The sequence below is a fragment of the Scyliorhinus torazame genome, chromosome 4 (assembly GCF_047496885.1).
Source record: "Scyliorhinus torazame isolate Kashiwa2021f chromosome 4, sScyTor2.1, whole genome shotgun sequence".
NCBI classification, from domain to species: domain Eukaryota; kingdom Metazoa; phylum Chordata; class Chondrichthyes; order Carcharhiniformes; family Scyliorhinidae; genus Scyliorhinus; species Scyliorhinus torazame.
Window position 1 is genome coordinate 108,644,457 of NC_092710.1, and position 12,523 is coordinate 108,656,979.

At 51.1% G+C, this 12,523-nt stretch overlaps 1 protein-coding gene across 1 annotated transcript in view; it reads right to left on the reverse strand.

Annotated features, from left to right (window-relative positions):
• Positions 1-12,523, reverse strand: part of capn9 (calpain 9) — a 106,659-nt gene that overhangs the window by 74,513 nt on the left and 19,623 nt on the right. The window contains exons 3-4 of the mRNA XM_072498455.1: positions 4,573-4,691; positions 441-574 (exon numbers count right to left, since the gene is read on the reverse strand). Coding sequence (XP_072354556.1) covers positions 441-574; positions 4,573-4,691 — 253 coding nt within the window. The remainder of the gene's footprint in view (positions 1-440; positions 575-4,572; positions 4,692-12,523) is intronic.

Below are 12,523 nucleotides of genomic sequence, written 5' to 3' on the forward strand. Positions count from 1 at the left end.
GGCAGGGTGGATGGGAGAAGGGGCGCGGTGGGCAGGCAGAGCTTGCAGACACCTTGTGGTCCTGAGGTGTGGGCTAGTATCACTGGTGAGGCCTCTACTCTGAGAAGGACAGTGTTTCAAGGAGGGTTCCAAACGCTTCCTCTGCAGTGAGACTGCATGTCTGAGGATTGCACTGAGGAGTGCCAACACTCGCTACTCCCTGTGGCCCAGGCAGCCAACCCCCAGCAAGCCTAACAAGCTTAGAGAGTTTTCTTACCTTCTCGCTCCCCTTCAACAGCCATGGCACCCAGGCCTGCTTGTAAATACTTGCACCAATTAACGCCTGTGTGATTCCCGCCTGAGAGAGGTGGTGCATCGTGAAGGGGGGGAGCATGCAGTGTCCAACCCACTAATGGGATTTAAGTCCATGTAAATTGCAGTTTTGCATTGGCTGTACTTACTTAGCATAGGCCTTTTCCAGTAGGGCACTCCAGAACTCGTCATTGCTGGCAGAGTGCAAGAACACTAGACGATTTCTAAAGGTTGGCAAACGATCATCAATTATGACATCCACCCACTCGTTATATTGCCAAAACTAGAGGAAATTAGAAAAACATTCCTGATTTTACGATGCACTGTAATAAACCCAGAAAATAAAATTCCTTTAACACTTTACTCAAGTTACCGACCCAACACCAGGGATTTCAGTTATGTGGAGAGACCTCTTTTATTCTTTAATGGGATGTGGGCTTCGCTGGCTAGACCAACATTTGTTGTCCATCTATAATTGCCCTTGAGAAGATGCTAGGGCGGCATGTTGGCGCAGTGGTTAGCACTGCTGCCTCACGGCGTCAAGGACCCGGGTTCCATCCCGGCCCTGGGTCACTATCCGGAATGGAGTTTACATATTCTCCCCGTGTCTATGGGAGGGGTCTTTTTTCACTAAAAGGTGCTGGCAAGCTGCCTTCTTGGGCTGCTGCAGTCCATGTGGTATAGGTCCACAGTGCTGTTAGGAAGGGTGTTCAGGATTTTAACCCAGCAACAGTGTAGGAATGGCGATACATTTCAAGACTACGTAGATACATAGAAGATAGGAGCAGGAGGAGGCCTTTTGGCTCTTTGAACCCATCACAATCATGGCTGATCATCCAACTCAATAGCCTAATCCTGCTTTCTCACCATAGCCTTTCATCCCATTCTCCCCAAGTGCTATATCCAACCACCTCTTAAATATATTCAAAGTTTTAGCATCAACTACTTCCTGTGGTAATGAATTCCACAGGCTCACTACTCTTTGGGTGAAGAAGTGTCTCCTTATCTCTGTCCGAAATGGTTTACCCTGAATCCTCAGACTGTGACCCCTGGTTCTGGACACACCTATCATTGGTAACATCTTCCCTGCATCTACCCTGTCTAGTCCTGTTGGAATTTTATAAGTCCCTCTGAGGTCCTCCCTCATTCTTCTGAACTCCAGCGAGAACAATCCCAATCTAGTCAATCTGGCCTCATATGGCAGTCCCGCCATCCCTGGAATCAGTCTGGTAAACCTTCGCTGCACTCCCTCGAGAGCAAGAACATCCTTCCTCAGAGAAGGAGACCAAAACTGCACACAATACTCCAAGTGTGGCCTCACCAAGGCCCTGTACAATTGCAGTAACACATCCCTGCTTCTGTACTCAAAACCTCTTGCAATGACGGCCAACATACCATTAGTCTTCTTTACCACCTGCTCCTGCATGCTTACCTTCAGTGACTGGTGCACAAGGAAACCCAGGTCCCGCTGCACACTCCCTTCTCCCAATTTACAACCATTCAGGTAATAATCTGCCTTCTTGTTTTTGCTTCCAAAATGAATAACCTCACACTTATCCAAATTATACTGCATCTGCCATTGGTTTGCCCACTCACCCAACCTGTCAGAACTTGCTGTAGGATCCCTTCACCCTCATCACAATTCACCCTCCCACCTAATTTGGTATCATCTGCAAACTTTGAGATGTTACATTTTGTTCCCTCATCCAAATCATTAATATATATTGTGAAAGCTGGGGTCCAGCACCAATCCCTGTGGTACCCCACTAGTTACTACCTGCCAATTTGAAAAGGACCCATTATTTTCTATTCTTTGTTTCCTCTCTGCCAACCAGTTTTCTATCCACCTCAATACATTTCCCCCAATCCCATGCGCTTTAATTTTGCACAATAATCTCTTATGCGGGAATTTGTCAAACGCTTTCTGAAAGTCCAAATATACCACATCGACTGGCTCCCCCTTGTCGACTGAACTGGTTACCACTTCAAAGAATTTCAACAGATTTGTCAAGCATGATTTTCCCTTCATAAATCCATGCTGACTCTGATTGATCCTGCCACTGCTTTCTAAATGTTCCGCTATAAAGTCATAAAGTGTGAGTGACGTGGAGGGAATTTCCAGGTGGTGACGTTCCTATGTATCTGCTTTTCCTATGTATGTGCTGCTCTTGTCCTAGATGGTGGTGGTTGTTAGGTTGGAAAGTACTGTCTGAGAAGCCTTGGTGAATTCCTAAAGTGCATCTTGTAGATGGTACACACTGTGCCACTGTGCGTCGGTGGTGGAGGGAGTGAACATTTAAGTTGGTGGATGAGGTAGTGATCAAGTGGGAGCTTTGTCCTGGACTGCATTGAGCTTCTTGGAGTTGCATTCATCCAGGAAAATGGAGCATAATCCTTCTGCCAATTAATTAATTATTTGGAATTGTAGTCATTGTTGCAATGTCAGCAATGAAGCAACTAAGTTGCACAGAAATCCTGCAAGTGCAATGAGATAAATACCAGATAATTTAGCTGCAAATGTAACAAGGGAGGGGGCAGTTTGAGATCAAGCTTCAAGAACAAAAATGAAATAGAACTGAGGGGATTGAGGAGAGCAGGTCAACACGCACAGAGCAAAAAAGAATGAAGGATGAATGATGTGAACAGGCTTTGAGGAGTCAGGATGTAAGTTATACCCTCCACAGAATGCCCAGTCATTGACCTGCTCTTGTAGTCACAGTATTTATATGGCTGGTCCAGTTTAGCTTCTGGTCAATGGTAGCCCACAGGATATTGATAGTGGGGGGTTCAGCGATAGCAATGCCATTGAATGTCAAGTGGAGGTGTTTAGATTTTCTCGCTTTTTGGAGATGGTTATTGCCTGGAACCCGGGCGCTGCTAATGTTTCTTACCACTAATAAACCCAAGCCCAATATTGTCCAGGTCTTGCTGCTTATGGATGTGGACTGCTTCAGTATCTGAGGAGTTGGGAGGAGTTGAGCTAAACAGAGATGTTGAAAATGATAGCTGCTTTGATAGGTGTGTTTTATTCATTCCTGGGATGTGGACCGGTGACTAGAGTATATGAGGAGAAACTCTTTCCAATCGCAGAAGGGTCGGAAAGCAGAAGGCCCATTTTTAGATAAAGGATGCTAAGAATTGTTTTGCTTCCACCCCTCTCCCTCCCTCACCTCAGAGACTGCAGCTGCTCAAAAAGGCGGCTCACCACCACCTTGTCAAGGACAGTTAGGGATGGGCAAGAAACACTGGCCTAGCCAGGGAAGCCCACATCCCATAAAAATGACTTTAAAAAATGCTTCCCTCCCCTCTTTCACCCCTTCTTCCCCTCCTTTACCCCATCCTCCCTATTTTCCTCCCTCGTTCTTTTTTGCTCTGTGCATGTTGACCTTAATCCCCTTGGTTCTATTTCATTTTTGTTCTTGAAGCTTGATCACTATATAGGGCAGCACGGTAGCACAGTGCTTAGCACAGCTGCTTCACAGCTCCAGAATCCCAGGTTCGATTCCCCACTGGGTCACTGACTGTGCAGAGTCTGCACGTTCTCCCCGTGCCTGTGTGTTTCCTCCGGGTGCTCCGGTTTCCTCCCACAGTCCAAAAATGTGCAGGTTAGGTGGATTGGCCATAATAAATTGCCCTTAGTGTCCAAATAGGTTCAGTGGGGTTACTGGGTTACGGGGATAGGGTGGAGGTGTGGGCTTAAGTGGGCTGCCCTTTCCAAAGGCTGGTGCAGACTCGATGGGCTGAATGGCCTCCTTCTGCATTGTGAATTCTATGATTAATCAGCCTCACTCGGCCCACTCCCTTGTTAAAATTGCAGCTAAATTATCTGGTATTTATCTCATTGCTACTTGCAGGATTTCTGCACAGAGCAGCTGCTTCACTATCAACATTCCCACAATGACTACATTTCCAAATAATTAATTGGCTGTGGATATGGCAGAGCCTTGAAATGCATTAATAATAGCAAGATGTTCTTTATCCTTTCAATTTTCCGTTCATTTTCATTTTAAGTTCTATGATTTCCATCATTTTCTTCCTTGTTCTCTCTTCTTCACTTCTTGTTGTCCTCTCTCCTGCACCTTTTGGTTATTTCATTTCTTCTTTTCTGCCGGTCTCTCTTTCCCCATTTTCTCCTCCTCCTGCCCCTCTCATTCTCTTTCACTTCCTCCCCACTAACCGCATGCTTCATCTCATGCTTAATTCCTCCTTAGCGCCATTTACAATGGAGACTAATTATCGACATTGACCACAGTTCTGTCTTCAGAACCTCAATCGCCATACCCGAAAGTAAAAGATTCCAGCATAATTGCGGTCAAAGGTCTGTTCCAGAGGAACAACCTGGCCCATTATCTTCTGATTAAGAGTCAGCGAAGCAACAGCAGCGAGAAACCAGCAATCACCTAGTGAGAGAAGACAAAGCAGATGTTAACATCGACTGCAGGTCAGGATCAGAAATACTTTTGGTCACAAAGCCACAGAGCAGTTTTGATGGACAGATCTGTGCAGCATTAACTTTGATAGTGTAAGGGCCCTTCCTGTTCATTCTCCTAGTTCCTATTTCTTTTATATTGTCTTTATCGTTTTTGCTCCATGGATCATGAATGGAGACATACCTTTAAGTCGAGGAGAGGAAGTAAGGAACTCAAAGTGTCAAAAAGCATACTGTGTTCGAAAGTTTTGTATTTTGGTCAGAAGACTTTATGACACCGAAGAGGTTGGAGGGGTTTGTTTCAATTGGTTGGCTGGTGGCCAATGGATTGGCCAGGGACAGGATTCTGCCCGGCAACCAACAGCGATTGGTTCCTGTCAGGTGGGGCTTTTCGGAGATAACCAGAGAGAAGCCATGAGACCCTCAAGGTGGAAACAGCTCTCTCTCTCCGCTCTACTTCCTGACAATTTCTGTTTATTCCGTATGAAAGAAGATTATTTGTTTCATTGGCTGTGGGTTCTCTGTCAGTAATTCTGTAAGCCGAGTGCACTCCGGGAGACAGACCCTAGCCCGTCCAGTGTTGACCCACTGTTTGTGCCCCATCAGCACTGGATGTCAGTCAATGATGCACATTGTCTCCAGCGTTGCTGTGGTTACAGATACAGGAATACTAACTTCCGGTGACAGAAAGTAGGTGGAGGTCGCATGTTGGGTGGCCCCAGCACGAGACTCTGGGTTTTGGATTTTAGTGCACTGTTTCAGGGGCAGTTTTTGAATCAGCTGGCGCAGGAAGACAGGAGGAAGGTGGGGAATGTCGAAGATCCAGAAGAAAGCCACTGAGTACCTCACGAAGATGTTGGCCGAGCTATTGGGGGAGGAAGAAGAACCCTCCTGGTATGAACCAGACAGGGTTCATCGGTCGCTCAGACCCAGGCCAAAAGCAAACGAGCCATGAAGGGCAGTTATAATTTGTTTCCATAAGTTTCATGTCAAGGAGACGGTACCGAGTTGGGTGAAGCAAAGGCGGGAGATGAAGTGGGAAGGTGTTGATATTCAAATATACCACGACTTGACGGTGGAACTGGCGAGAAAACAGGCGGCCTTCTGACGGGTGAAGACGGCACTCTACAGTAAAGGCGTGAGATTCGGCGTGGTTTATCTGACGAAGCTGAGGGTGACCAACAATTCAAGGGACTTCTACTTTGAGATGGTGGAGACAGCGGAGTCGTTCGTGACGTCCGAAGGACTGGGATTGAAATGAGAAATGAGACTGGAATTTGGACTAGGACTGAGAGGACGGGGACTGAGAGGACGGGGACTGAGAGGACGGGGACTGAGAGGACGGGGGCTGAGAGGACGGGGGCTGAGAGGACGGGGGCTGAGAGGACGGGGGCTGAGAGGACGGGGGCTGAGAGGACGGGGACTGAGAGGACGGGGACTGAGAGGACGGGGGCTGAGAGGACGGGGGCTGAGAGGACGGGGGCTGAGAGGACGGGGGCTGAGAGGACGGGGGCTGAGAGGACGGGGGCTGAGAGGACGGGGGCTGAGAGGACGGGGGCTGAGAGGACGGGGGCTGAGAGGACGGGGGCTGAGAGGACGGGGGCTGAGAGGACGGGGGCTGAGAGGACGGGGGCTGAGAGGACGGGGGCTGAGAGGACGGGGGCTGAGAGGACGGGGGCTGAGAGGACGGGGGCTGAGAGGACGGGGGCTGAGAGGACGGGGGCTGAGAGGACGGGGGCTGAGAGGACGGGGGCTGAGAGGACGGGGGCTGAGAGGACAGGGGACTGAGAGGACGGGGGCTGAGAGGACGGGGGCTGAGAGGACGGGGGCTGAGAGGACGGGGGCTGAGAGGACGGGGGCTGAGAGGACGGGGGCTGAGAGGACGGGGGCTGAGAGGACGGGGCTGAGAGGACGGGGACTGAGAGGACGGGGACTGAGAGGACGGGGACTGAGAGGACGGGGACTGAGAGGACAGGGGACTGAGAGGACGGGGGCTGAGAGGACGGGGGCTGAGAGGACGGGGGCTGAGAGGACGGGGGCTGAGAGGACGGGGGCTGAGAGGACGGGGGCTGAGAGGACGGGGGCTGAGAGGACGGGGGCTGAGAGGACGGGGACTGAGAGGACGGGGACTGAGAGGACGGGGACTGAGAGGACGGGGACTGAGAGGACGGGGACTGAGAGGACGGGGACTGAGAGGACGGGGACTGAGAGGACGGGGGCTGAGAGGACGGGGACTGAGAGGACGGGGACTGAGAGGACGGGGACTGAGAGGACGGGGATTGAGAGGACAGGGACTGAGAGGACGGGGGCTGAGAGGACGGGGGCTGAGAGGATGGGGACTGAGAGGATTAGGACTGTGCTTAGCCTTTGTCTCTTGTTTCAAGTTGATTTTTGTTTTGTATTTGTGGGGGTCCAGCTGGGGTTTTGGGTTGGTTAACAGGGGTAGGGTGATGGAAGAAATCATGAAGATTCTAAGGGAATTCGGCCGGTTCTCGGGGTATAAGCTAAATATGGAAAAGAGAGATGTTTGTGGTCCAGGCGAGGGGACAGGGGAGGCGACTGGAAGAGCTGCCGTTTAGGTCAGTAGGGGGAAGTTTTAGGTACCTGGGCAGCCAAGTGGTGTGGGAATGGGACCGGCTGCATAAATTGAATCTGGCCCGGCTGGTGGACCAATGAAAGACGATTTTCGGAGATGGGACGCGCTTCCGTTGTCTCTGGCCGGGAGGGTGCAAATGGTGAAAATGACTGTCCTCCCGAGATTCCTATTTGTATTCCTGTGTCTCCCCATCTTTATTCCGCGGTCCTTTTTTAAGCGGGTCAACAGATCATGGGCTTCGTCTGGGTGGGCAAGACCCAGCGGGTAAGGAAGGTAATGCTTGAGCGGAGTCGGGGAGAGGGCGAGTTGGCGCAGTCAAATTTTAGCAACTATTACTGGCCGGCTAATATAGCCATGATCAGGATGTGGGTGGTGGTGGGGTGGGGGGGTCGGTATGGGAGCGTATGGAGGCGGCTTCTTGTAAGGGCACCAGTCTGGGGGCATTGGTAACTGCGCCTCTGCCGTACCCGCCGGCACGGTACTCCACCAGCCCCATGGTGGTGGCGGCCCTGAGAGTTTGGGGCCAATGGAGGAGGTATGTGGGAGCAGTGGGAGCATCGGTCTTTCCCCAATCTGTAATAATCACCGGTTTGCCCTGGGGAGGATGGAAGGGGGGTTCCGGTTATGGCAGAGAGCAGGGATTGAGAGGATGGGGGATATGTTTATAGAGGGGAGCTTTCCGAGTATGAGGGCGTTGGAGGAGAAGTTTGGGTTGGCGAGGGGGAACGAATTCAGGTATCTGCAGGTGCGGGACTTCCTTCGTAAACAGGTGTCAACCTTCCCGCTCCTACCGCTAAGGGGGATTCAGGACAGGGTAGTTTCCAGAGGGTGGGTAGGGGAGGGGAGTGTCTTGGACATTTATAAGGAGCTTATGGGGTCGGAGGAGACGCAGACCGAGGAGCTGAAGCACAAGTGGGAGGAGGAGCTGGGAGATAAGACAGAGGATGGTCTATGGGCGGACGCGTTGAGTAGAGTCAACGCATCCGCAACATGTGCCAGGCTCAGCCTGATACAATTTAAGGTTGTTCACCGGGCTCACATGACAGTGGCCCGGATGAGCAGATTCTTTGGGGTGGAGGACAGGTGTACAAAATGCGCGGGAGGACCAGCGAACCATGTCCACATGTTCTGGGCATGTCCGAAGCTGAGGGGATTTTGGCAGGGGTTTGCGGACGTCATGTCCACGGTGTAAAAAACAAGGGTGGCGCTGGGTCCAGAGGTGGCGATTTTCAGGGTGTCGGAAGATACGGGAATCCAGGAGGAGAAAGAGGCAGACGTTCTGGCCTTTGCTTCCCTGGTAACCTGGAGACGGATACTATTGGCATGGAGGGACTCAAAGCCCCTGAAGTCGGAGACCTGGCTATCGGACATGGCTAGCTTTCTCTGTTTGGAGAAAATCAAGTTCGCCTTGAGAGGGTCACTGTTAGGGTTCACCCGGAGGTGGCAACCATTCGTCAACTTCTTTGCGGAAAATTAATCGTCAGCAGAGGGGGAGGGGGGGGGGGGGTGAGGGGGGAGTAGTTTAGGTAAGAGTAGGGGGGTAAAAAGGGTGGGACCTGTACGAAAGGTAAATGGCTGTTGCACTATGTTTATGGTTTCATGTATATTGTTTATTTTGTTGTTGTTACTATACCAAAAATACCTCAATAAAATGTTTATTAAAAAAAACAAGGGTAGGGAAGTTCTAGTCTACAGTTGGTTACAATTATATTGGGCTTTGGGGTTATGACGGTTTTCTATGACGCGGTTTTTGCACTGGTTTTGTTTGTTTGTCTTTGTTTTCAGGGACTGGGGCATGGGGGAGGGGATTGGAAGGAGGGGAGACTGGTCAGGGGCCTCCACACTAGCAAGTGAAGGCTGGCTAGTGAATGGGAGTGTGTGTGGGTGGGGGGGGTTTGCAGCCATTGGACAAATTTAGATGGGCCTGGGAGGTGTGAAAGACGAGGGGATGGGATTGATACTGGGAGAGGTGTTTGCAAGAGGAAGTGGATTGGGGGGACTCTGGGTTCGACGGTAACAAAGGGATGGGGTAGGTCAGGGTGACAGGCAGGGCCTGGAGTGTTATGAGGATGGCAGATAGAAGGGGTGGGGAGGGGTGGGGGGGCGTGGGGTGGTTGGAGACCTCCGGTCAGAATAGTGACATGGAACGTGAGGGGGTTAGGGGGGGGCCGGTGAAGAGATCAAATGTTTTTACACACTTGAAGAGCTCAAAAGCCGATGTGGTGATGCTGCAGGAGACCCACCAGAGGGTGAAAGATCGGGTGAGGCTTAGGAAGGGTTGGGTAAGTCTGATTTTCCACTCGGGGTTCGATAGCAGGGCTCTGGGGTAGCGGTATTAGCGGGCAAGAGGGTGAGGTTTCAGATGGCAAAGGTGGTGGCGGACCAGGGGGGCAGGTACGTGATAGTGAAGGCAGCGCTAGAGGAGAGGTTGGTGGCACTGGCGAGCGTTTCTAGCCCTAACTGGGGTGATGTGGGTTTTGTGAAGAAGGTGCTGGGTGCCATCCTGGATCTGGATACCCACGAGTTGATAGTGGAGGGGGGGGGATTGGAATATGGTCCAGGATCAAAGGACTCAGCCGCCCTGATTGGCCCAGTCAGAGGGGGGAGGGGTGAAGGCACTGGCTGGCCTTTTTCTCCCTGGTACACAAGGTGTACTCGAGGATAGATTTTTTTCATGGTGGGGAAGGTGCTATTGACTGGGATTAGGAGGTGGGGGTACTCAGCAATTGTGATTTTGGACCATGCTCTGCATTGGTTGGATGTGGTTTTGGAGAAGGGAATAGCCCAGAGGCCGGGGTGGAGAATGGACGTGGGGCTGTTAGCGGACCGGAGCTTTGTGAGAGGTTTGGGAAGGTGATCGAGGAATATGTGGGGTTCAATTGCACGGGGGAGGATTCGCAGTCGGTGGTTTGGGAGACTCTGAAGGCAGTAATGAGGGGAGAGGTGATTTCGTTCAAAGCTAAGGTGAATAAGGAGGAGCGGCAAAAACTGATAGAGGAGATTTTTTTGGGGGGGGGATGGAAAGTATGCGGGGGACCCCAAGAGGAAGGAGTTGCAGTGGAGCTTCAACCAGTTGTCCAGGGAGAATGTGGTGAGCCAGTTGAGAAGGGTGAGGGGGGCGGTCTATGAGCTCAGGAAGAAGGTAGGGTATATGCTGGCTGCCATCCTCGGAGGGAGGCTGCGGAGAGGGAGATAGTTCGGGAACGGAATAGGATGGGGAAGCTGGTGGTGGTCCTGGAGCAGATTCATTTTATTTTTTATAAATTTAGAGTACCCAATTAATTTTTTCCAATTAAGGGGCAATTTAGTGAGTTCAATTCACCTACCCTGCACATCTTTGGGTTGTGGGGGCGAAACCCACGCAAACATGGGGAGAATGTGCAAACTCCACACGGACAGTGACCCAGAGCCGGGATCGAACCTGGGACCTCGGCGCAGTGAGGCTGCAGGGCTAACCCACTGCGCCACCGTGCTGTCACTGGAGCAGATTCATAAAGTATTCAAGGAGTTTTATAAGGATCTATACAGGTCGGAGCCACTGGGGGAGGAGCGGGGGATGAGGGAGTTCCTGGACGGGTGAGGAGAATAGAGCAAGGTTGGAGGGGCTGGTGGATGGGCAGGAGGCGAAGGAGGCGATTAGGAGGATGCAGGCAGGGAAAGCAGCAGGGCCTGATGGATTCCCAGTTGAATTCTATAAGTAATGTAAGGGCAGGTTGGCACCGCTGATAGTGGGAATGTTTGAGGATGTGATAGGTAGGGATGTCTTGCTGCAAACGATGGGGTAGGCTTCTATTTCGTTGCTGCTAAAGAAGGATGAGAATCCAGTGGTGTGGGTACAGGCACATATCCCTACTGAATGTAGATGCAAGATCTTCGATGCAGGATTTCTTTATTGTCACGTGTACCGGGTTACAGTGAAAAGTATTGTTCTGCGCGCAGCTCAGACAGGTCATTCCGTACATGAAAAGAAAATACATAACAGGGCAAATGTAAAATACACAATGTAAATACATAGACACAGGCATTGGGTGAAACACACAGGAGTGTAGTACTACTCGTTACAGAAGGTGTGTGAAGAGATCAGATCAGTCCATTGCAAAAGGGCTGGCGTCAAGGTTGGAAGGGTGTCTCCCAAAGGTGATTGGGGAAGATCAGACGGGGTTTGTGAAGGAAAGGCAGATGTTCTCGAAATGAGGAGTTTGTTGAATGTGGTCCTGTCTCTGGTGGAGGAAAAGGAGACGGAGGTGGTAGTGGCGCTGGACACAGAAGGCGTTTGACCGGGTAGAGTGGGGTTACTTGTTGGTGGTATATGAGAGATTTAGGTACTTGGGGGTGCAGGTGGCCTGGGATTGGGGAGGGCTCTGAAAATATAATTTTGCTAGTTTGGTGGGGAGGGTGAATGCTGATTTATCGAGGTGGGACGACTTCCCTCTGTCGTTGGCGGGCCAGCTGCAGGCAGTTAAAACAAATGTGTTACCGCAATTCTTGTTTTTATTTCGGTGCCTGCCAATCTTTTTATAAAAGTCCTTCTCCAGGGGTAGGGGGGAGTTAGGCAATTGTTGTTCAGATTAGGCTGGAACAGTGGGAGAGGGAGGGATGTGTTACGCACTGAACTATGTTTCTATTTTATATTTGTATCTTTTATTGTTATAAAACCATAAATACCTTAATAAAATGTTTTTTTTAAATCCTTCTTCGGGGGGTGGACAAGTTAATCACCTCGTTCATTTGAGGGGGAGGGGAAGGAAGATGGCCAGGATTAGGAGGGTGGTCCTGGAGAGAGGACGACAGGTGTGTGTGTGGGGGAGGGGGGGGGGGGGGGCGGTTAGGCCTCCCAAATTTGCTGTATTATTATTAGGCGCTGAATGCGGAGGAGGTGTGGGGTTGAAGCAAGGAGGGGGAGGCTCTGTGGGTAAAGATGGAGGTGGGCTCGTGCAGGAGGTCGGGGTTGTGGGCACGGGCAACGGTGTCGCTTCCGATGGCTTCAGGAAAGTACTCAGTGAGTCCGATAGTGGTGGCCACATTGAAGATTTGGAGGCAGGTTAGGCAGCATTTTAAGCTGGGGGCCGGGTCGGGGGGGATGCCGATTAGGGGGAATCATGGGTTCAAGCTGGGGAGGATGGCTGCTAGGTTTCGGAGATGGGATGAGAGGAGGATGAAGGAAATTAAGAATTTGTTTCTTGGAGGTGCGATTCGCGAGCCTAGAG